We start from the raw sequence: 26048 nt of genomic DNA on the forward strand, positions 1-26048 counted from the left end.
TACGTTACCCCGGCGCAACGTTGGGAGCATTTGCATTGTGAATTGGGTGCTTGCCTCTCTGCTTTACGTCGGCGTAGCGCATATGAGATGCGCTACGCCCGCCTAAAAATGCGCCGATCTACCTGAATCCGGCCCAATGTGTGTAAGGCCTTTTAGAATTCTACTAAAAATCTAGTGAAATAACACTGACTCTGAAACTCTTAACCCCTTACAACCATATGTAACAGTTAAGGAAGGACCCTAGCTTCAGAACCTTAAACCCTTACACTTCTAAGGTGGTATTGGGTTCCTGCCCATATCACCCATGCTAACCAAACCTCGAGTGACTGCTGTTTTCGGGGATGTGTCCATCATGGAGAATAGATGTTCTACACACCTGGTGGACTTGTCCACAACTGGTAGGCTTTTGGTCTCGAGTGTTTGGCCTACTACATAACCTGTTCCATCTGAACATCTGAAAAAATGCCAAATTTCCCATGCCGGGTTTATTTGTTCCATAACAAAAATTGGCATTCTATCTGTTTATAGCAGCTAGGAGAATGATTGCCCCGAGCCTGAAAAAAAACCACAGTCCCCTGTCAGATACTGAGAGGCCGTTTGATGGCTATTATGCTCAATGAACAAATGTCCGTACTCTTAATACGTCCCACACCAAGTTTTAAAAAAATTGGGAACCATGGTTGACGTATACCTTCTCTGCTTGCCCCCTGACTAGTGTGGGCCGGCTTTAACTGGCATTCCTAATTATCCAGACTCCTTGTCCTTCCATTCCCCCTCTTATGTTGCTTTCTCTCGTTCTTGTTGTTTTCTTTCTTTTTGATGGGACCCTATGTCCTCCTTCGGTTTCTATGCTTGTCCAGGACCAACTGCACTGGTGTCTGAAATTCCACAAGTCCTGGTTTGCATTGCTAGCTAAGGGGATTTCTCCTTTTCTTTTACTGTGTTGTATTTATGTTTATCATGATTGACTGTGGAAAATGTTCCTCCTCTTTTGTTCATACTGTGTAAGTCTGTCTATACCCATGTCGACAGTCCAGTCCCTGCATGGGTGGACTAGGTGCTTTTTCTTGTTACTTTGTTTTAATGGAATAATTGAATAAAAATGATTGAACCAGAAAAAAGCAGCTTAGGTGAGTTTAACGCTGATTTCTCCTGTCAGGAGAAACTGCATTTTACAGTAAACCAGTGTGCACAAGGCCTAAGCTGAAGGACTGTTTATAACTGGGCTTCTATCCAAGTAAAGTAGCAGCTAACCCATCTGATGTCAATCTGATATCTGTCTGTGTATGGTCAGCCTTACAATCTGAATGAAAGTGCTTTGATTAGAAATGTGCAGGGAAGGAGAAAGATGTGACAGGAATGTCTTGCCAGAATGGGCCCTTTCCAAATGTTAATTATGACCCCGTCCTTTCCTTGCTGCACATTCTCTCTCTCTGTTCCTTGTGTAGAATTTGGAAAGCTGTGTGGGAAAAAAATCTTTGCGGAGAGACCTCCTTGTGGAACTGACCACTGACTGATGGAGGCGAATGAGAGGTGGGAGATTCAGAGATCTAAAGGGCTATGTCTGTGCCATGACAATATCGAGGACCACTCATATGCTGTGTGCAGGTTCTCTATGATCATCTCATCAGGACTGGACGCATACAGTAAGTATTTTATTTGTGATAGAGTGACTCTAGTTTGTATTTGTTGTTACCTTTGTCATCCTGGGACAGATATCAACAGGAAACCTTAACCAATTGGAATATGGTGCCATGGCTAGCCTTCTTTAACACAATGCTAGATACATTCTGATTCGCAGACTTCGTATAAATATGTTTAATGCTTGTTCTGAGTCACTGTGTTAAAGTGCAAAGGCAAAACTTTTTTTATTTTCATCTTTACTGGAGTAAAGTAACCCTATGGGGTATTTGTTGCTGTCTGTGTCTGGCTGGGGAGATTTATCCTCACTTCCTGTCCTCTAGAGGCAACAGGGAACGAAAGAAAATCTCAAAGTGAGAAGACCCATCCTAAAGTATTTGTGAACATACATTGTTACAAACATCTTCTAATACAGTTATAACTTTGCAGGCGCCATACCTGCTTTGCTTGAACCCCTTTCACACTGAAGACCGCTCCACGCCAGTGGTAAAGCGATGCTCGTTTTACTGGCGCTGTGCGTGCAGCAGCCGGGCGCTTTTAACCCCAAAGAGGGGGTTAACAAGGGGTTAAAAGCACCCGAAAAGCGTTGCTGCCAAACCTATTGATTTTAATGGCAGGGGCGGTTTTGGAGCGGTGTATACACTGCTCTCGCACCTCCCCAAAGACACTGCTTGCAGGACTTTTTTTTTCTGACTTGCAAGTGCACCATCCCAGTGTGAAAGCACTCAGGCTTTCACACTGGGGAGGCATGGGAGGCAGTTTACAGGTGCTTTACAGTTGCTATTTTTAGCGCTAAAATGCCTGTAAAGTGCCTTCAGTGTGAAAGGGGTCTTAGTTCCAGTTCCAATGATCTTTCGTACCTTTATTACAAACTTAAAAGTTCTGTCATGTGACCATACATTGCTTTTTCCTTATAGCAGGCACACACTGTACCTATATGCAGGCTGTAATTGGGAGACGATGTGTGCCAGATGCAGGATGTGATTGGTCGGGGGGTGTGGTAGTTGAACAAACTACCCAATACACCCATGCTGTGTGTCGGCACATTCTCCTTTACCTCTGAATGGCCAGCCAAATGATGAAAACTGACCTAACAAAGATCAGCTTCTGTGCTTTATGTGGTCAGTTTAGAATAAGGAAGAAAGATGACTGGTAGGATTAAACATGTACATCAGATGGAATAAGTGCATGAAAATGATAGAGACTACGGGGTTGAATTATTAAAAGCAAATACAGGCATACCCCGGTTTTAAGTACACAATTGGGTTTATTTACTAAAGCTGGAAAGTGCAAAATCAGGCTCACTTCTGCATAGAAACCAATGAGCTTCTATCCCCAGCTTGTTCAATTAAGACTGGTAATAAAACCTGGAAGCTCATTGGTTTTTATGCAGAAGTGAGCCTGATTTTTTGCTTTTCAGCTTTAGTAAATAAACCCAATTGTGTACTTAAAACCGGGGTATGCCTGTACACTGTTCAATTTGCAAGTGCAGTTGCACTCTGCAAAGGGAATTTGCTCCAGAGCTTAGTAAATAGGGGGAAGCTCTGTTGACTTCCATCATCCAACCATTTGCCAGCAAAAATGCTGTTTTTTTTTCTTTTTCTTTTTTCTTTGGGTTGGGTAGTGAAGCTTGACCACATTTACTAAGCATTTACTAAGCTCTGGCGCAAATTCCCTGAAAAGTGAACAGTCTATTTGCCTTTAGTATGTAGCGCTATCCCCGTAGGAGCCGCTTAATATTTGTTTGGTTCTGCACTTTGCCGCTCAACCCCAAGAACTGTCTCAACCCCTCTGGCACACCTGTTTAACAACGTTAGTGTAGAACCCAGCAACAAAAAATGACATAATAATGAAAGAGCATTTAGTATATTCACCGAGACCCTGGGGTCCGTCATTTCATCATTTGTGGCAGTAAATAGAGACTCACAAAAGGTATCAATTAACAACTTAGTGAAGATAGTGAAGAATAACATAAAGAAATGGTGTGAATAACAGATAAATAACACAAGTATTGCAGAGATATTTGTTCAAAGCAATAACGTCACACTGCTGTATCCAATAGCAACCTGATAAGGGTATAGGTGAACAGGTGCACAGTGGAATAGATCCTCAATACTTTAATACCTGTATTAAAGCACCTCCTCACTGAGGCCTCAGCACACAGACTACTGCACGCAGAATACACAACAGTGAACACAATAATAAAAGTACAAGTTCCAACTGTATGTTGCTAAATGGCTCCCCCTAGAGTGCAGTTCAGAGTGATACACAATTGTATAGCAGTAAAGACTTGTGAAAGAATAAAGTATTGAAAGTTCCTCCAGTTCCAGTTTTCTTGTCTTCAGCTAGCTTAATTATACCGCAGTGTGAGGTGGTGCATGTATTTGTAATCCAAAATAGCAAAAGAAACAGTAACTGTAGAATATGGTGAGATCGATTACTTAGCTGCAAACTATCCCCACTTGTAATTCCTTCTGTGAGTGAACAGTACAGTGCTGACCTTGCAGCATGGGGTAAGGGAAACAGAAAACCTCAGGATCCAGCTAAAGAATACTCAGGTGCAATAGATTCACAGCCGTGGGACTACAGGTCTCAGTGGTAGTCTGTATAGCAGGCAATCACTTAAAGCGGAGCTCCACCCTAAAGTGGAACTCCCGCTGATCAGAACCCTCCTCCCCCTCCGGTGTCAGATTTGACACCTTTCAAGGGGGAGGGGGGTGCAGATACCTGTCCAAAGACAGGTATTTGCACCCACTTCCGGCCACACAGTCTCGGGCAGACTGCGGGCATAACGTCACCTCTGCCCCCCCATTGTGTTCTGTGAACATTCGGCTGCCAGTACACAGCGGGAGCCAATCAGCAGGCTAGCGCAACTCGCGCATGCGCCGTAGGGAACTGGGCAGTGAAGCCGGAGCCCTCACCGAGGATGGCGGGGGGGCAGCAGAGTGACGAACGATCGATGTCCTCTGCTGCGGACGGCACTGGACTCCAGGACAGGTAAGTGTCCTAATATTAAAAGTCAGTAGCTGCTGGCGTTTAATATTTTTTTTTCAGCGGACATCCGCTTTAACAATAGTACAGTCACTACATGGATAGGCAAATGCCTTCTCACCACTCTGGATCCCAGCTGGCTGTGGACTCCGTCTGTATAGATGGCACCTCTGCACCGTGCTGCTCCTTCTGGTATGCTGGAAGGCAGCTGACTGGTTCTCCGGCTCGATCGGCAGGGCTGCTCACAAGGCAGGCGATCCGCTCTCTCTGTTGTAGGCCACAGGCTCTCCCAGCCCTGGGCAAACACACATGGCTCTTGCTGGTTGTTGAATGGTGTCCAGAGAGAGAGAAAGCAGGCCATGCCTGTCCTTTTATCTGCTTACCCAACAGGCTGTGCTGTGACTTGGCATTGTGGGTTTGTAGCTTGGCATTGTGGGTTTGTAGTTCCCAGCCTGAAATATCCTGATAAAGTTTCAATGGCCACTAGAGGGAGCCAAACCCTTTTCTAAAGAAACAATACATTTCTTAAATGATAACTTTAGGTAGTAGACCGGTGCTACAAGTAAATCAACCCCACTGATTTATAGGCAGGGCCGCTGATAGAAATCATGGGGCCCCGTACAGTCTACCTGACAGTGCCCCCTTCAGCCCCACCACTGGTCCCTCCTTCAGCCCCGCCCCTGGCCCCTCCCTAGACCCCGCCTTGAAACAAAGTGCAGATTTGTCTTCAAGTGATATTGCCACCCAATAGTATAATGCAATTGGCAGCATGGGTGGCACTGTCTCTGCAGGTAGCACATGCGTTATGGCATTAGCGTCATGGGTGGCACTGTCTACAGCACATTACGGCATTGGCGGCATAGGTGCCACTGTCTCTGCAGACAGCACATGCGTTATGGGCCATAATGCATGTGCTACCTGCAGAAAGTGCCATCCATGACGCTAATGCCAAAACGCATGTGCTACCTGCTGACAGTGCCACCCATGCCGCCAATGCCATAATGTGCTGCAGACAGTGCCACCCATGCCGCCAATAGTATAATGCAATTGACAGCATGGGGGGCACTGTCTCTGCAGGTAGCACATGCGTTATGGCATTAGTGTCATAGGTGGCACTGTCTGCAGCACATTACGGCATTGGCAGCATGGGTGGCACTGTCTCTGCAGACAGCACATGCGTTATGGGCCATAATGCATGTGCTACCTACAGACAGTGCCATCCATGACGCAATTTTTTTTGTATGTAAACGGTGGGGGGGGTTGCTGATAGAGGATGATAGGTGGGACGTTAAGGGATGGCTGGATGATTTTTTTTTTTTTTTACATTAAACTACCCTATGGTATGCAATAAATGTACCTTGTCTTGACCCTTCACTGATAACTGCTTGCTTCATTCAAAGTCCCGCCCCCCCTTTTTTCTATTAAACTACTCTACTGTTCAGTTTGCCGGGCCCCCCTTCTGGCCGGGCCCAGTACAACAGGGCCAGTTGTACTGGCCTATCAGCGGCCCTGGGCACAGGTTATGTTTAATTTAACTGTAGTGCTTACCCCCAACTCCAGTTGGTGTCACGTTTGGTTATTATAGCATAAGGGGTTGGTGGAGTGGTGGTCAGGCAATGGGTGAAAGCCTCTTTGGTACCCTAGTCAAGGGATTCCCTCACTGTTTTGACTGTTTTGGCTATGGGGCAGGAAGTGAAATTCACTGGTATAAACAATCATAATGTGTCAAAAAATGTCATGCTGTGTTGACTTATTAAATGTAAATCAAACACATTACTTTGTTATAGGTATTGTAAGTGTTTCCATATCATGTTTATACTTTTCAAATATTCACTGTGTTCATTTTCAATAGGAGTTCTGTAATTCCTCAGGTTGCCAGTAAAAAATGTGCTTCCAGCAGTAAATGTTCCATGTTTTGTCAGTAAAAAATGCTGCAGAGGTTGGCAACCCTGCCCCACAGTAGTACGGTACATTTTTACTATGGTAACACTGTATTGCTCTGGTCAAAGTGTGTTTAAAAAAAAAAAAAAATCGTAAAAAAAAAAAAAAATGTATTAACATACTTTTACATACTGTTTACCAGTCAGTGTCCCTGATCACTGCCACACCAGTTTTATGACGCTGTACTGCACTGGTGACAGTATGTAAAACAATTGTGAAGAAAACAAATTTTTTTTTACATTTCTTAATTTTCTTGCCTTGGACTGTCTACTTTCCAAAAAGGGTCATTTGGGGGTATCTGTACTGTCCCGTCATTTTCGGGCCTCAAGAAATGAGATAGGCCGTCAGTACATCAGGACTGATCATTTTTTTAGATACTGTATATATACACCATAGTTTGTGGACTCTATACAGTAACTTTCCTACAGACTAAATAATAAACACTGATTTGGGTTATTTTCACCAAAGAAATCAAAGAGAATACAGTTTTGCCTAAATTTCGGAAGAAAGATTATTTATTTGCAAAACTTTATAACAGAAACCAAGAACATTTTTGGTCTTTTTTCGTTTATTTAGCAAATTATAAAAAAAAACACAGTGGTGATTCAATACAACCAAAAGAAAGCTCTATTTGTGTGAAAAAAAATTCTAAAAATCTCATATGGATACAGCGTTGTATAACCGTGCAATTGTCATTTAAAGTGCGACAGCGCTGAAAGCTGAAAATTGGCCTGGGCAGGGAGGGGGTGAAAGTGCCCTGTATTGAAGTGGTTAATAGTAGTCACAGAACTCGCTTGGCCTGCTATTGGTATTTATGGACGCAAAAATGTTAGGCACAGAAATTTGGAAAATTTCCTCTTAGATAAGCGATACATACAAATCACGTACCCCTCACTCCGTTCAAAGATTATAGATATTGGGCCAGATTCACAAAGGACTTACGACGGCGTATCTACTGATACGCCGTCGAAAGAGCACTGTCATATCTATGCGCCTGATTCTTAGAATCAGTTACGCTTGAATTCGGCCAAGATACGACTGACGTAAGTCTCCTACGCCATCGTATCTTGGGTGCATATTTATGATGGACGCTAGGGGCGCATCTGTATATTTTTGCGTCGAATATTCAAATGAGCTAGATACGCCGATTCACAAACGTACTTGCGCCAGCCGTATTAATATACGCTGTTTACGTAAGGCGTACGACCGGCGTAACTTTACCCCTCATAAAGCAGGTGTAAGTCATGTTAACGTATGGACGTCGGAAACGTCGGAACAGCGTTGTATTTTACGTCGTTTGCGTAAGTCGTACGTGAATGGGGAGGGGTATAGGTTACGTTCACGTCGACTAAGCATTGAGCCGGCGTAACTTGGGGAGAAAATGTTACGTGATACTGAGCATGCGCGCGAATGCGCCGTTCGTTAGGCGTGTCATTTACGTAGGGTCACGATTCATTTCCATACAACACGCCCCCTACCAGCCTACTTTGAATTAGGCAGGCTTACGCCGGCCAATTTACGCTAGGCCTCCGCAACTTACGGAGCAAGTGCTTTGTGAATACTGCACTTGCCTGTCTAAGTTGCAGCGGCGTAGCGTAAATAGGATACGCTACGCCCGCATAAAGATGCGCCCAGGTACGTGAATCTGGCCCTATAAATTTAAGTTACAATATAAAGTCTCTACAATGCCATCTGGTGGCCATATGTGGAACTGTAGCCTGTGTAACATTCGAGACAATCCAACATGCAAATTTAAGAAGTGTGGGATTAAAAAAAATAAAAAAATAAAAAACAATCATACTTAGCTATGTAGATATAGCATCAATCTGATGCTGCATCTGCCCCTCGCTGCCTCTACACTGAGCCCACTGTGGGCTGAATTTGGGCCACAGGAGTGCATAACTAAGTGCACTCCAGTGATCCATAGGAGAAATTTGGCCAAAAAAGCTTTGTCCATACTTCTTCTTTAAAGGATACGTTAAATTTTTGGAGCATGTTACACATTACACCCATATTTAGGGCATACCATGTAACATCTTCCAGCACATGTCCTCCTCGTCCATCTAACCCTGCCCCCCATGACAGCAGGTGGGGGTTCCTCTACCTGAACCTGCTGTCACATTTTAAAAACAGTGCAACTGTACAGCCTCTTAAATTCATTCATAGGCAGGGCTGGTGCAAGGATTTTTGACACCCTAGGCGAAACCTAATTTTGCCGCCCCCTTGGATCCACCCCAACTCCACCCCCTTTTCCCTGCCCATGTAAAGCCCACGTTTTTAATAAAGCGCCCATCAAATTCAGTCTCACCAGTGCCCATCAAATGCAGCCTCCCCAGCACGCATCAAATGCAGCCTACCAGCTGCCATTAATGCAGCCTACCAGCGCCCATCTATGCACCCTACCAGCGCCCATCAATGCAGCTTCACCAGCACGCATTAAATGCAGCCTACCAGCGCCCATCAATGCAGCCTACCAGCGCCCATCAATGCAACATCACCAGCACCCATCAAACATAGCCTAACCAGCATCCATTAAATGCAGCCTGACAAGCGCCTATCAAAAGTAGCCTCACCAGCGCCCATCAAATGTAGCCTCATTAGCGCCCATCAAATGCAGATTACCAGCGCCCATCAATGCAGCATCACCAGCACCCATCAAACATAGCCTCACCAGCACCCATTAAATGCAGCCTCACCAGCGCCTATCAAATGTAGCTTCACCAACGCCCATCAAATTTAGCCTCATCAGCGCCCATCAAATGCAGTGCCCATCATTTAATGTTTGCTTGCTTCCATTCATTTGGGAGTCGGGACACGGTCCTCTGCCGCCGCTGGGCCTCTGACACTATGTGCGAAAGGGGCGGCAGCCTACTGATGCTGAGACTTAGTTGCTTGCTGCAGAGAGAGGAGAGTAGAAACAGCAGTGGCTGGGCGCCCTAGGCAGCTGCCTAGTTTGCCTAGTTGTAGCACCGGCCCTGTTCACAGGAATCTGTGACAGACAGCTTGTAGTTTGCAATGTACTGTGTGAGGGCGCTGATGAGCACGATTATAGTCCAATTACAAGCCCTGCAGCTTTCAGAATGATAGCCCGTGCAGAGGTATGAGCTGAAAGCTGTAGGCCTTGTATGCAGGATCCTGGCATTGAACCCGTGATTATGGGTGCAATGCTTTGTAGGCTCCTGCAGGAAATAATAATATATGAGATGGATGTTACTGGCGCAAATGGAAAAATCTTATTCTATATTGAATGGTTTGCTGCAATCAGAAGGGTGCAAGTCATTCAATGGTGGCTCACCCAAAGTATAATTAATGTAATATAAGGATTGCGCTACCCTGGGGGATGACCTACATCTACCTAATCATGTGCGATAAGCAAAATTAATTAGCATCTATAAGTATCGCCTAGTGCTATTCCACCACAAAATTGACAATCCACCAAAAGTTGTACGTACCGTATTTATTGGGATATAGCGCGCTCCCGCGTATACCGCACACCCCTAAAGTTGCCCCCGAAATTCCTGTAAAAAAAAATGTTATTTGATTTTATTACTTACAGTTTTGGTGTCTTCCCAGCGTCCATCGTCCGGTCCGGCGTCCGTCTGCGGCCTCGGTGGTGTCCTCCCGGCTTCTCCAGCGCGCGCCTCAAGTCGAGTCCCCACTTCCCGCGCTCAGTTCGAACGCCTCCGCCAACATATACCGAGTGCAGTACACTCGGGTAGATTCGGCAAGGCTCGGCTTCGCTCACGCTCTGTGACGTTTATGCATGAGCACGAGCGAAGCTGAGCCTAGGCGAATGTACCCGAGTGTACTGCACTCGGTATATGTCGGCGCAGGAATTCAAACTGAGCGCGGGAAGCGGCTATCGGTGTATATGGCGCACCCACGATTTTCCCCTTATTTTAAGGGGGAAAAAGTGTGCGATATACACCGATAAATACGGTATTTTTTTCTAAAAAACCTACATATGTATCTATAAAAAACACATAAGCATATCATACAAGTGTTAAATTTTCTAAAACGTGCACTACTCTCTTTCGGATTCACAAAACATATATATAAGCAATGTTTTGGTGTTACTAAACCACAGTTAGTGTAGTAAAAATGTTAACAAATAATATTAAATATACATGTGAAAGGGGATTCGCCGGCGACCCGCTCCCACTGTGATTATACAAAGAAGAAGCTGATCTGCTGGTACCGTGGACTCTATGTTCGCCAGCACCTGTCAATCGTTAGGCAGAAAGCCAGAACCGAGACCTGTCTATGTAAACAAATCTGATGGTTAAAAAAACGATAGAAAAAAACGATCGTCTGTGGGCACGTCCATTGGTTAAAAATCCACGCATGCTCAGAATCAAGTCGACGCATACTTGGAAGCATTGAACTTCATTTTTCTCAGCACGTCGTTGTGTTTTACGTCACCGCGTTCTGACACGATCGTTTTTTTAACTGATGGTGTGTAGGCACGACTGATGAAAGTCAGCTTCATCGGATATCTGATGAAAAAATCCATCAGACCGTTTTCATCAGATGAACCGATCGTGTGTATGGGGCATAACAGGTTTTCTTCTAAGATTGGGCTGTATTTGGCTCCATCCATCTTCCCATCAACTCTGACCAGCTTCCCTGTCCCTGCTGAAGAAAAGCTTCCCCCACAACATAATGCTGCCACCACCATGTTTCACAGGGGGATGGGGTGTTCAGGGTGCAGTGTTAGTTTTCCTCCACACATATCGTTTTGCTTTTCAGCCCAACAAAAACTATTTTGGTCTCATCTGAGCAAAGCACTTTCTTCCACATGTTTGCTGTGTCCCCCACTTGGCTTCTCACAAACTGCAATCTGGACTTCTTATGGCTTTCTTTCAACAATGGCTTTCTCCTTGCCACTCTTCCATAAAGGCTAGATTTGTGGAATGCATGGCTAATAGTTGTCCTGTGGACAGATTCTCCCATTTAAGCTGTGGATCTCTGTAGCTCCTCCAAAGTTACCATGGGCCTCTTGGCTGTTTCTCTGATTTTTGCTCTCCTTGCCCAGCCTGTCAGTTTAGATGGACGGACATGTCTTGGTAGGTTTGCAGTTGTGCCATACTCTTTCCATTTTCAGATGATGGATTGAACAGAGCTCCGTGAGATTTTCAAAGCTTGGGATATTTTTTTATAACCTAAGCCTGCTTTAAACTTCTCCACAACTTTTTCCCTGACCTGTCTGGTGTGTTCCTTGGCCTTTATGATGCTGTTTGTTCACTAAGGTTAACAAACCTCTGAGGGCTTCACAGAAAATCTGTATTTATACTGGCCCGGATTCAGATACAATTGTGTATCTTTAGGCGGGCGTAGCGTATCTCCTATACCAGTGTTTCCCAACTCCAGTCCTCAAGGCACACCAACAGGTCATGTTTTCAGGCTTTCCATTATTTTGCACAGGTGATTTGATCAGTTTCACTGCCTTAGTAATTACCACAGCCGTTTCATCTGAGGGAAATCCTGAAAACATGACCTGTTGGTGTGCTTTGAGGACTGAAGTTGGGAAACACTGTCCTATACGCTACGCCGCCGTAACTTTGAGAGGCGAGTATGGTATTCAGAAAGATTATGCACCCGAAGTTACGGCGGCGTAGCGTATAAGGGCCGGTGTAAGCCCGCCTAATTCAAATATGGAAGATGTGGGCGTGTTTTATGTAAATTAAGTGTGACCCCACGTAAATGAGGTTTCTCACGAACAGCGCATGCGCCGTCCGTGAACGTATCCCAGTGCGCATGCTCCAAATTACGCCGCACATAGTCAATGCTTTAGACGTGAACATAACTTACGCAAAGCCCTATTCGCGAACGACTTACGCAAACGACGCAAAATTTTACGCTGGCCCGACGTCCATACTTAACATTGGCTACGCCTCATAGAGCAGGGGTAACTTTACGCCGAAAAAAGGCTTACGTAAACGACGTAAAAAAATGCGCCGGGCGGACGTACGTTTCTGAATTGGCGTATCTACCTAATTTGCATATTCGACGCAGAAGTCTTGGGAAGCGCCCCTAGCGGTCAGCGTAAATATTGCACCCTAAGATACGACGGCGTAGGAGACTTACGCCGCTCATATCTAGGAAACATTGAGGCGTATCAGATTCTATGAATCAGGCGCCGAGATGCGACGGCCCGCATTCGGAGTTACGACGGCGTATCTGGAGATACGCCGACGTAACTCCTTTCTGAATCCGGGCCACCGAGTTTAAAATATACACAGGTGGACTCTATTTACTAATTAGGTGATTTCTAAAGGCATTTGGTTCCACAAGAATTAAGTTAGGGGTATCAGATTAAAGGGGGCTGAATACAAATGCACGCCACACTATTCAGATATTTATTTGTAAGAAAATTTGAAAACCATTTATCATTTTCCTTCCACTTCACAATTATGTGCCACTTTGTGTTGGTCTTTAACATAAAATCTCAATAAAATACATTTACGTTTTTGGTTGTAACATGACAAAATGTTGAAAATTGTAGGGGGTATGAATACTTTTTCAAGGCACTGTAGCTCCGACTTGGTTCCTGAGCTATATGAGCTTTGAGCATTGGGGTTAATGATTTATATAGTTGATACAAATATAGATTTAGCTGAATGCTGCCAACGTCTTTAATTGCTGTTTCTGTAACTATTTGTCTTTCAAAGAAAACGTGCCTCCCTCTCACAAACAGCAACAACAAAGGGGTCCATTTCTAACAATTTGCTGACCATGGCTGCTTATAAGAGGCGGAGGCGAGACCTGCATCACATTCCCATAAACAGGAGATTATGAGATTTGAGAAATAAATGGCGAGGTTTGAATAGTTCTTCAGTATTCTGCTGGGCTAGCTGGTTAACCCCTTGTACCCTGCAGCTTAAATTTAAGGAACTGTCCAAAAGTCCACAGATGTCAGCAGACAAGCAAGGAAACATGTTACTATACATACCTACTACTGGCAGTATTTAGGAGAGCTGGAAGGTAATGCTTAATTTAACCCCATATTACGTTCTGTGCTAGACTGTTATAGTAAGGGTTAAGTAAATGGATATTAGTTAGTTAAGATTAAAAGGGGAGGGGATAAGGGATTTCAGAACCAATTTAAAAATACTTTTTTTTTACTTGTATGACCTTGGCAGATCAGTACATACATTTATACTGACAGTTTGATGTACCTGACCGGCTGTGATAGACTAAAGGTAAGATATGTCACCATTTGGGATTTTCTGGTCTCTTCATTAATTACTATTACAGATACATCAAAATCTGATTGTTCGTTACAATTCGGTAAATCTGTTTTCAGTGCATTACACATGAGTGTTATCATAAAGAGCAATGCGGTTGCTAAAGAGTCTTGTGGCGCTGAGGTCCTGGGTTCGCATCTGGTATCAGTGGGATTCTAGATTCTATACTAGCAGTCGAAGGTGCACATTTAACCTGAGGTCTAACTCACTGATCTTCAGGGTACTTTGAAATCCATCACTAAAATCACAGTAAGAGATTGCTTGCTTTGTGATACAGAAATATCCTACAGCATATCTAAAATGTAATTTATATTATGAAAAGCTGTCAATGCATTATCTAGGATAGTTTGCATTGATGCTAAAACCCATCCAGGCAACAGTATGCAAAATATAAAAACTTTGTTAATTTGTCAAAAATATAAAAAAGAGGCGAGCACCCATTAAATATATATAATTGCTACTATGTCTACTTCCAATGCCAATATCACCCATAGTGTAATAAACCCACTTAACACACTACAATGAACAATATACCAAACAAGAAGATGCAAAGGACCACTTTGTTTATTAAAACAGCTATATGGGGTACTAAACTACCTATACAGTACATGTTACTATTTTATATATATGAATTCAGTTGAGGTTTAATATATATTTATGATTTTATATATAATGGAAAATTCTTCATTAAGAATTTGTCTGTGAGAAAGGTCAACAAAGATTGACTATTCCTTGGTCTATGGGAAGTCATCAAGATAAGGAAGACTTGATGGTCAAAGATATTCAATTTCCACATGTCCTGTGTATAAAATGCCAAATATTCATAAAAATGTATGCCGATCCACCCAAAATGTTTGGTATAATGGCCATGTGTGTGGGTTAAAACTACGTTTTAAACCCGCGCATGCTCAGAAGCAAGTTATGAGACGGGAGCTCTCGTTCTGGTAAAACTACCGTTCATAATATAGTAAGCACATTCATCACGCTGTAACAGACAAAAAAGCGCAAATCGTCTTTTACTAACACGAAATCAGCTAAAAGCAGCCCAAAGGCAAATAGAACTTCCCCTTTAGAATGCCGTTGTACGTGTTGTATGTCACTGCGCTTTGTTCATAATTTTTTTAAAACGATGGTGTGTGGGCAACGTCGTTTTTAATGATGAAGTTGGAAAAACATTGTTTTTTTGACATGTTGAAAAACAACGTTTTCTTTCATGCTGAAAAACGATCGTGTGTACGCGACAGTAGAAAAGGTCAAAAAGATTCCCGGGGTATCTTATTATGTTGGTCTTATGTTATTAGTATATTAAATACCTATGAGTAGTTATATTACCAAGGTCTTAATAATGTAAACCCCAAAGTTGGGAGGGACAAAATTAGTCACCCAAGAATTCCCGATTTTTTCAAATTTTCCAATATTATCATTGGTAATGGCTTCTGTTTTTGAGTGGGTCATGGCCTGGTTTATTCTGGTTTTGGCTTCTGAGATCATTAATGTTGGGGTTTACCACGCTTCGGCGATTGTCTGCTTTGCTGCCGTAGTGATTTGTAGAAGGAGTTTGAATTGAGTGTGGGAAATAGAAGTCGGTTTTATATTTAGTAGTGCAATTGAAGGGTCAGGTTTGATTGTTTTTTTGAATAAGGTAGAGAGGATAAGAAAAATCTCTTTCCAAAAACATTTTGTAACCGGACATTCCAAAAATATGTGTATATGTGATCCTAGTTCACCACAGCCACGGAAGCAGAGTGGGGAATATTGCGGAATATATTTTGTGATTCTGACAGGAACCAAGTACCAGCGCAAAAGTACTTTATAATTTGTTTCTAGAGCTATTATATTTTGTGAAGATGATTTTGTTGTGGTCCAAATTTCGGATGATTCCAACTGAAGTCCAAGGTCTCTCTCCCATTTTTCCACGTATGATGGTGGATCTGCAGTAGGCAAAGTAATAAGGTGTTTATATATTTTTTTTATGTCATTAAAAACGATCGTGTGTGGGCTCCAGAGCATTTTTCATGACGTGAAAAATGGGCATTAAAAATTTAGAACATGCTCTATTTGTTCACGTCGTTTTTCACGTTGTCATTTCTTCACGTCGTAAAAAATGGTTGTGTGTAGGTTTTAACGATGTGAAAAAACTGTGCATGCTCAGAAGCAAGTTTTGAGATGGGAGCGCTCGTTCTGGTAAAACTAGCGTTCGTAATGGAGATAGCACATTCATCACGCTGTAACAGACTGAAAAAGCACGAAGACTGAAAAGCGCAGATCGTCTCTCACCAAACTTTTACTAACACAAAATCAGCAAAAGCAGCCCCAACGGTGGCGCCATCCGAATGGTACTTCCCCTTTATAGTGCCATCTTACGTGTTGTATGTCACCGCGCTTTGCTAGAGCCTTTTTTTTTTTCACAATCATGTGTAGGCAAGGCAGGCTTGACAAAAAAATGTTGTTTTTTCTAGACAATTAAAAAGGTTGTGCGTACGTGGCATTAGAGTGAGGTTCGCGTTTACATATACAATCAAATTGTGTGAGTTCATCGAGTTCACTCATACTTTGAATATATGGCATGACATTTTTTTTGATCTGCAGATATCGAAAAAGTTCTGATTGGGGGAGTTGATGTCTATCACATAGTTCAGGAAATGTTATAAGTGAGGTAGATGTCGACATATCTCAGAGTTGAGTTATGTCAGAGGAAATCCATTTTTTAAATGAATTAGGGAATGTGCAGGCTGGGTAGAATAGTGGGTTTCTAATAAATCATAGAAGGGGAAGCTACATGATTTCTATACTCCCACTCACCACAAAGCCAGAGGCATTGTTTATTCTCACTGAATTCAAGATATTTTCTACCCCCACTTCATTCAAAATGTTTGGAGACCTCTGGTTTAGAAAAAAAGAGATACATTAAACACTGGCTTTATCTATCCCAGTTCCACCCTTATTTCGATAATATTTTGTACATACCAAGTCCAATTCTAACAATCCCCACTATTTGGAGACCAAAAATTTGAACAAACCTAATAAAACCGGACCCTTACACCCCATTCACACTTGTGTGACTCGCCATATGATTTTGAACATAAAAGGCGCATTCACAAGTCTTACCCCATGTTTTCCACACACGATTGTTAAAAAAAAAATGCTCTAGCAAAGCGGTACAACGGCACTATGAAGGGGAAGTTCCATTCAAACGGCGCCACCCTTTGGGCTGCTTTAGCTGATTTTGTGTTAGTAAAAGACGATTTGCGCTTTTCTGTCTGTTACAGCGTGATGAATGTGCTTACTCCATTATGAACGGTAGTTCATAACTTGCTTCTGAGTATGCGCAGATTTTTAACGTCGTTTAAGCCCACACACGATAATTTTTTACAACCCGAAAAACGACATTGTTAAAAAATGCAGCATGTTCGAATTTCTTTTTTGTCGTTTTTCAGAACCCGAAAAATTATGTGAAGCCCACACACGATCATTTTAAATGACATTTTTTAAAAACGTCGTTTTATACATGCCGAAAAATGATCGTGTGCACGCGGCATAAGGGTTTGTTCAAACAGGAGGCATTAAAAGAAGAAAGTTGAGCCATCATGTTACCTTCCCAGAACTGCCCACTTAATCATAGAAATTACTTCACTCAGGGCTGTACCAGCGATGCTTTGTTTCGTGACTGCAGCAAAAATTTAATGCCATGTTACATTCAGTGACCAGTATGGCCACCAAACATGACCCATTCGTGTTCATGGGACTATGACCATTGACCTGCAACTGTGTGCAATGCACAGTGGATTAAAACATATTGCCATCTCACAGCCTGTCATTTGCCCTCTAAAAAGCGATCTGCACATGTGATTGAGTCCATATGAACAAAGACATTTATTTACTATATGTGAGTAACATTTCACTAAATGCAAAATCGAACTAAAAAAAAACACTCAAATTGAACCAAACACTCCAAAGTGCAGTAGGAATTAATGAACGCCAAAGCAGTGCCAGTTAAAAAAGATTTCAATCAAATGCCATGCCAGTAGAAGTGGGAAACAGTTTGGGTCCCTGGCAATGTGGTGTAAAAAAAATATATACTGTATGTGTTCCTAATAACATATTACCCCTCAGTTCAGGTCCTGTTCCACTGTTCCACTGACAACTCGATTTTTTAGATTCTTCCCTCACGTTTGGTCTCCACGATAATGGACACCAGGACATATACAGTAAACGGAGGATGAATCTCCATAGTGGAGACACAGACTGCAATGAAAACCTCAAATAGACTCTGACTGTTTCACTTTCCAAAATAATTTGTCTTTATTAACACATTAATGACTTTTATATAGCTTTCTTTATGTTTTTGTAACGCCTTTTCTGACATATTTTCAATATTCATTTTTTAGATGCCGCCATTTGATGCTCTACACAAATTTTACCAAAGCCTAACAAGAACCAAGAGAGTGACGCCAGAAGCAGTAGAGGGCTCTGGGCTGTGCCGCTGCCTGTCCTCTGTGGATCTGGTGGCTCTGGGTGTGGGAAGCACTCTAGGAGCTGGTGTATATATCCTAGCAGGAGAAGTGGCCAAAGTGAACTCTGGGCCCAGCATCATCCTGTCCTTCCTGATTGCAGCCTTGGCCTCTGTGCTTGCAGGACTATGCTATGCAGAGTTTGGAGCCCGTGTACCGCTCACAGGATCTGCCTACTTATACAGCTACGTGACGGTCGGAGAGCTTTGGGCCTTCATTACTGGGTGGAACCTGATACTTTCCTATGTTATAGGCAAGATTTATTTTTTCTATTAGAGTCTTTTCATAGTCTCTTGTTTCATTTTGACTACTTAGTCATAAATGTAGTAGTCATAGATGCCATAGTCAAAAGACGGCTACAGCACGGCACTCTCTTTCACCAGATTGTGGTAAAGGCCAATCACAGTGGCCCTTTACCATGTGATCAGCTGTTTCCAATCACAGCTGATCAAAATGTAAGCAAAGTTGCCGGGTATCGGCTCTCCTTTTCTCACATGCTCTTACAGCGTGAGGAAGAGGGAGCCGGTGGATTGCAATCTTGACAGGTGACATGTACACAGATAATCATCAGTTCCCTGATTATCAGTGCAGCCCCATTAGTGCCCATCAGTGCTGCTTATCAGTGGTTATCAGTGCCGCCTTTGTGCCCATTTGTGCCACCTATCAATGCCACATATCAGTGCCCATTTGTGCCACCTATCAATGCCACATATCAGTGCAGACTCGTCAGTGCCTCCTCTACAGTGCCCATTAGTGCTGCCTCATAAGTGCCCATCAGTGCAGCCTCACCAGTGCAGCCTCATCAGTGCACATCAGTGATGGAGAAAAATGTGTTATTTCCAAAAATTCATAACAGAAAAGAAAAAAAGTGTTTTTTTTTTGTTTATCTTATTTTGTTTGTTTAGAAAAAAATAAAAACTCCAGTAGTTATTAAATACCACCAAAAGAAAGCTCTATATGTCTCAAAAAATAGTGAGGGGTGCAGGGTACTATGGGTTGGGGGCACGGTGTAAAGTTAGAGGGTGCATGGTTCTGTAGAGTAGAGGGGTGCAGGGTAGATGGGAGGTACAGGATGAGCAGAGGACTCCCACACAGGGTCAGGGGAGGAGTAGAGGGCAGAAGTTAGTGTCAGAGGGGAGCCTGGACAGCCTGGAATGTTTGGAGGGATCCTGGGTCAGCGCCCACTGTAAAAATCAGACCTGGGAGAGCCAGGCGGGGGGGCAGCTGGTACTCACTATTTGGGTAGCAGCAGAGCCTGGTCTCTTTCTGAAGGACATCTGCTTGGCTGGGAGGTGAGCCAGCACTGAGAGGAAGGGACCCGGGGTTTGAAAGACACGTGACAGGAGGGACACGGAGACACAGACACAGGTAGCGCCTGTTTGTTTCACTCACCAGGTCTGCAACAAAGTGAGCCTGATAGTGCGTGTGCGGGAAACAATTTTAAACTCTGCTTGCCTCGATGCCTCCACCTGTCAGCAAGCCCGGAGCGCCACCTCCACTTGAGTGATTTTGCCGTTGTTCAGGACAGGCCAGTAGGAAGAGCGGCCTCTACGGGGGTTGGGCTGGGGGCACTGGGCAGAAAGGCAGAGCTGGCTGTAGGACGGTCACTGATCAGAGGCACAAATTGGCGCAGGGGATGTTTGCTTCCATTCATTCGGGAGTCGGCACACAGTCCGCCGCTGCTGCTGCACCTCTGACACTATGTGCGGACGAAGTGCCTGTCTGCTGAGAGTTAGTTGCTGCAGGGAGAGGAGAGTGGGAACACCAGCGGTAATGCACCCTAGGCGGCTGCCTAGTTTGCCTAGTGGTAGCACTGGCCCAGCATGCAGCCCTGATAGAGAATACGGCTGACACACATTGTGCATGCATGGCCTGCTGTTGTCATTATCAGCAAGCTGTAAATTATGTACATCAATATCAGATATTACAGCAACTGAGATGGGAATAATTATTTTATGTAAAAAAAAATGTTGTCAGTTACAGTGTGGTGACCGGGGAGGGTGAGTCCCACGGCCACACACATGCGCTTGATGGTTAGCTACTTGGTTCTTGGGGCTAGGAGCCCAGGGTCAGGTGGTATTAACCCTTAGTGAGGGCCAGATGGTATTAACCCTCTCTGTCACGTGACGCCACTGTAGTCTTGGTATACCCCGGGAAACTACAGCTCCGGGGGCCTCCGTATCCCCGCTAGTTAGGATGGTAATAATACAGTCCACAACAGGGGGTTAAAACAACAAAGGCTTTACTGGCATGAAGGCAGGTGTCAAAATCTTCACAGCTTTAAACAGAGTGTCAAAATGTTCTGCAGGCAGTCTCTGGATCACACAGCTGATAATGCTTGAGCTTAGTTGATCATATACTGTATATACTGGGCTGCAAAAGCCGGATAGTAATTCAGGGCCTATGCTTAACTAGGCTGAAAAATAGATACACTTACTGGAGTGTCTGTAGACTTGAGGCTTTTCGCCGGAATAACGGATTGATCCGATAAATGAGCTGAAGTACTGGTTCTGTAATGTTTAGGGATACTCCACTCTTTGCTGTATTTTATCCTGCAGGCTTCAGGCCTGCACTGCCTCTCCTCTGACTGTGTGTTGCTCTGCTCTGCCAGGAACTGAGGGAAGCATTAGACTGGCTTAAACAGGAAGTACAATCCCTTATAAGGGCCTGTTTAGACTGAAACCATTGGTTGAGAGCTGTGGATCATAGAGACTGACTTGTAGGATAACACAACACAATAAGGTCTTATCTAGCATTTAATCCTCCTAACTTCTTAAAGCTATACACACCTAATAAACGTATTATCAACCATAACAGTATATAAATCACATCATAACTAGCTGAGTCCCTGCAGGGGAGACCCCACAAGCCGAGGGCCTCAATCTGACAGGGACTACAACAAATACCTGTACTGGGACACCACAAACCCCACCACTAAACAGAAGTCGTCCTCGACGATTAAGGCACTGACGGATTTAGGAACGAGGTGACCTTGGGGCCACTAGAAGTCCTGAGGCATTTGTACACCAATGTCCGTTCCAGGTTCTTTGGGAAAAATAAACATATACGAACAGGACCATATGATAAGTCCTGAGGCATTATACACATAAATGTCCCTTGCAGGCTTATTAGATAAAGTGAGATCATTATTTTGTGCAGGGTAAGTGGTTATCTGGGTCCCAGACAGAATACATATCTGTTAAACGTTATCACTCAGTTTTGAACAGTATATTATTGTTAGATCACACTTTTAAGACTGAGCAGGTTTTGGATTGGGCTGCCGGAGGCTTTCTACCCAATGCCTTGGCTACTGGGGCCCTTAGGCTGTTAGCTCTTCTCCCCAGAACACACTTTAATATTTGCTAGACATTTTTATTCTATGCCTGAAGTACACAATTAGACATTTCTTAGAGGATACCCTTTTCTTTTTTGTAGTGCTTAAGTGAGGGATAGGAGACTTACTGGCCAGGTATGTTCCTATACACTAAATAAGGTAAGTAGGCAACTAGTGGCATATTAGTTAGTAATGATTTATACTTGAGATGTATACTAACTGAGGTGTATGTAGTCTATCTACATATATTGTAGGTATAATTAATGGATTAATCCCTATATCTTGCTGGGGGATATCCGAAATTAGGTCTGGCGGATCTACGCAACACCATTTCTGAGTTTTCTGGAGCACTGTTTTCTCCTTGAACACTTGCTTCTTCTGGACTGACAGCTGCACCTTCATCTTGGACAATGGGGGCCAGTGATGGCTCTTGACTTATGGAGCTTTCTCCCACATTAGAAGGTTCTGATGAGACTGCAGCAGGTGAGCGGATGGCTGGAGTAAACTCTGGAGCTTCTGGTGCCAAGACTGAGGTTGATGGAATGGAATTGATTGGCACATAACCAAAGAAGACGTTTTGGTCAGAAGGGAAGAGAGGATCATCTTCGAACATCAGGAGTGGCCTCTCAGGCTCAACTGGCTTGGTGGGCCGCACTTGTGCTGGCTGAACTGGAGGTGGAAGACTTGGTGGTGCAGAAGGAGGCACCAACACAGGCAGGTTCCCTTTGTGACACAGCTTGATCCGGTTTCGGTGGACAACTTGTGGTTCATATCCGGCTTTTTGAACTGAGTAGACATCAGAGTCCGGGTAAGGGATGGAAATCACTGTGTATGGTTCAGTTTCCCAAAGGGAGTCCAACTTATGGGTTCTAGGATGCTTCTTCAGCCAGACTTTATCACCAACTTGCAACGGCTGGGCAGAGGCATGGCGGTTGTAGTCCTGTTGCTGCCTATAGTGTGCCTCGCCCATCTTTTTGTTGACTATCTCTCTCGCTTCCTGAATCCTTTTCTGATGTTCCGAGACCCACTCCGAAGAGGCTTGGGGGGAGTGGTTGAAAGGTGCTTGAAGTCCAAAGACCCTGTCTTTAGGCAGTTGACCGTGTCGGCCCATCATGAGGTAAAATGGAGTATAACCAGTGGAACAGTGGATGGTATTGTTGTAGATTTCCAACAATTCAGGCATTAGTTGAGGCCACTCTTCAGGTCGGGATACAGAAGCCGCTCTCAGCATGTGGATAAACACCTGGTTGATCCTCTCACAGAGTCCATTCCCTTGCGGATGATAGGCAGTGGTCCTGAGTTTCTTACAAGCATGGAACTGGCACAATTCTTGAAACAGTTGGGCCTCAAAGGCCGGACCTCGGTCGGACAAGACAGTTTCAGGACATCCAAGTATCTGTACCCAATGGGTGTAGAACTTCTGGGATGTCGTCTTGGCTGTTAAGTCTTTGACTGGCACAACCACTACCCACTTGGAATAGTGATCCACCATGGTGAGAGCATATGAATACCCGGACCGGGTAGGTGACAGCTTGACATGATCCAAGGCGACCAATTGGTTGGGCCTCTCGCTCTGAATGGAATGGAGGGGTGCTCGCGCATTCTTGCGACCATTCTTGGTGATATTGCAGACTGCACACTCACTGCACCACTTTTCAACGTCGCTTCTCATTCCAATCCAGTAGAACCGGCGTCGGATGGTGGCTTCTGTTTTATGGACCCCAAAGTGTCCTGACTGGTCGTGGTAGGCATTCAATACCATGGCAGCATCTCTCCAAGGGATCAGAATTTGGTGTAGTCTTTCACCCGACACTGGGTCCAAGAAGTTCCTGTACACCATTCCTTTGTGCACAAAGAGTCTTTTCCTCTGACGCCACAATCGCTTCAATTCGTAGTCATTCTGGCCCCGTCGTAACCGGGGAGGTACTCTCCTGGTCAATCAATAAATACTCCTGCAGATCTCCCATAGTCTGACTTTCTTCCTGTAGGGTCCTCCAGGTATACAGGTCTTCCTGGATTGCTTTAGACCCAGTTTCACTCCCCTCGCGGGTGACGACCACATCCTGATTCACAAATCTTTGATAGAAGGGAGGCATCTCCACATCTTCCCACTTGTCCTCCACTGGGGGATCTTCGCCAGGAGACATGCGTGATAGCACATCCGCATTAATATTAGACTTGCCACTTCGGTACTTGATAGAGAAGTCATAGTTGGCCAGTCTGGAGGCCCATCTTTGCTCAAGGGCACCTAGTTTGGCGGTGTTCAGGTGAGCCAGGGGGTTGTTATCGGTGTAGACCATGAATGAGGTGGCTGACAAATAGTCCTTAAATTTTTCGGTGACTGCCCACACAAGGGCCAGGAGCTCTAACTTGAAGGAACTGTAGTTAGAATCATTCTTCTCAGCCCCTCGCAGATTCCGGCTGGCGTAAGCTATCACCCTCTCTTGTTTTCCCTGCATCTGGGACAACACTGCCCCGAGTCCTTCGAAGCTGGCATCTGTATACAGTCGGAAAGGCTGAGTATAATCCGGATAGGCCAGGATGGGAGGCTCTGTCAATAGATGTTTTAGAGCCTGGAAGGCCACCTCTTGCTCTTTGGCCCATTCCACAGGCAGCTTGCCATTATAGTTCCCCTTCGCCGTGCCTCGCAGGAGAGAGGTCAATGGCTCGGCAATTTGTGCAAAATGAGGAATAAAGCGGCGGTAATATCCTGCAAATCCTAAGAAGCTCCGAATATCCTTAACGGTGCGTGGGATAGGCCAATTCTTGACAACTTCGACTTTAGCTGGATCAGGTTGGACCCCTTCGGCGCTGACGACGTGGCCCAGGTAATGTACTTGTGGCTTGAGTAGGTGGCACTTGGAGGGTTTGACTTTCAGACCATGCTGGATCAGTACTTGGAAGACGTCGGACAGGTGAGTCAAATGTTCCTGATAGGATTTGGAATACACAATCACGTCATCCAGGTAGAGTAGGACACTCTGGAAGTTAAGGTGTCCCAGACATCTCTCCATCAGCCGTTGAAAGGTAGCTGGGGCATTGCACAGCCCAAAGGGCATACTTTTAAATTCAAAAAGACCCATGGGGGTGACAAAGGCTGTTTTCTCCCTGTCTTCGACGGCCATGGGCACCTGCCAGTATCCGCTGGTCAGATCCAATGTGGAGAAGTAGGCCGCAGAACCCAGCGCGGTGAGTGACTCCTCAATCCGGGGGAGAGGGTATGCGTCTTTATGGGTGATGTCGTTCAATTTCCTGTAATCAACACAGAAACGGATGGTCCCATCTTTCTTCTTAACTAACACAATGGGCCTGATTTACTAAGCTATGTGCGCTGCGCTGGTTCATGCATTAATTAGTACTCCGGGTGGAGGCTTAATTGGGCGCATGAACCAGCGCAGCAGCCGGCGCATTGAAACTAATATGAAAAGCCGCGCTGAACTCCCTATAGAAGTCTATGGGAGAAATCAAAAGTGTTCATTTTAAAGGCTAATCTGCAAGTTTTGTCCTAAAAAGTGTTTGGGGACCTCAGTCCTGCCCCAGGGAACATGTATCAATGCTTTTTTTATTTTTTAAAACGGCCGTTTTTTCGGGAGCAGTGAAATTAATAATTCTTAAAGTGAAACAATAAAAGTGAAATATTCCTTTAAATTTCGTACCTAGGGGGGGTGTAATGTCAGCATGTGAAATAGCGCATTTTTCCCGCACTTAGAACTCCCCCTGCACAAAGTGACATTCAGAAGGAAAAAAGTCATTTAAAAATTCACTCGCGGCTATAATGAATTGTCGGCTCTGACAATTCTAAAGGGATTCATTCATAAAACAAACAAAAAAATGTGTAGGGGTTCCCCCAAATTAAATTACCAGGCCCTTCAGGTCTGGAATGGATATTAAGGGGAACCCCGCCGTAAAAACCAAAAAAAAAAAAGACGTGCGGTTCCCGGCAAATATCCATTCCAGACCCTTCAGGTCTGGTGTGGATTTTAAGGGGAACTCCACCCCAAATTCAAAAAAAAAATGGCGTGGAGTCCCCCTAAAAATCCACACCAGACCCTTATCCGAGCACGTTGACCTGGCCGGCCGCAGAAAAGAGGGGGGGACAGAGTGCGGCCCCCCCCCTCTCCTGAACCGCACCAGGCCACATGCCCTCAACATGGGGAGGATGTCCCCATGTTGATGGGGACAAGGGTCTCATCCCCACAACCCTTGCCCGGTGGTTGTGGGGGTATGCGGGCGGGAGGCTTATCAGAATCTGGAAGACCCCTTTAACAAAGGGGACCCCCAGATCCTGGCCCCCCCCCTATGTGAAATGGTAATGGGGTACATTGTACCTCTACCATTTCACCCCAAAAAAAATGTCAAAGTGTTAAAAATGACAGTAGCCGG

At 44.4% G+C, this 26048-nt stretch overlaps 1 protein-coding gene across 4 annotated transcripts in view; it reads left to right on the forward strand.

Moving 5' to 3' along the window:
* Positions 1–1459: 1459 nt before the first annotated feature.
* The window catches only part of LOC120932570 (cationic amino acid transporter 2-like), a 77400-nt gene continuing 52811 nt past the window's right edge, over positions 1460–26048 (forward strand). The window contains exons 1-3 of one of the 4 annotated variants that reach the window (XM_040345053.1): positions 1460–1646; positions 13716–13775; positions 18209–18584. In XM_040345053.1, the coding sequence (XP_040200987.1) occupies positions 13746–13775; positions 18209–18584 (406 nt within the window). In that variant the 5' untranslated portion in view covers positions 1460–1646; positions 13716–13745. Of the gene's footprint in view, positions 1647–13279; positions 13558–13715; positions 13776–18208; positions 18585–26048 lie in introns of those variants that run through there. The other 3 variants (XM_040345052.1, XM_040345054.1, XM_040345055.1) reach the window with 3 other exon arrangements.

This window comes from Rana temporaria, chromosome 3 (assembly GCF_905171775.1).
Source record: "Rana temporaria chromosome 3, aRanTem1.1, whole genome shotgun sequence".
NCBI lineage: Eukaryota > Metazoa > Chordata > Amphibia > Anura > Ranidae > Rana > Rana temporaria.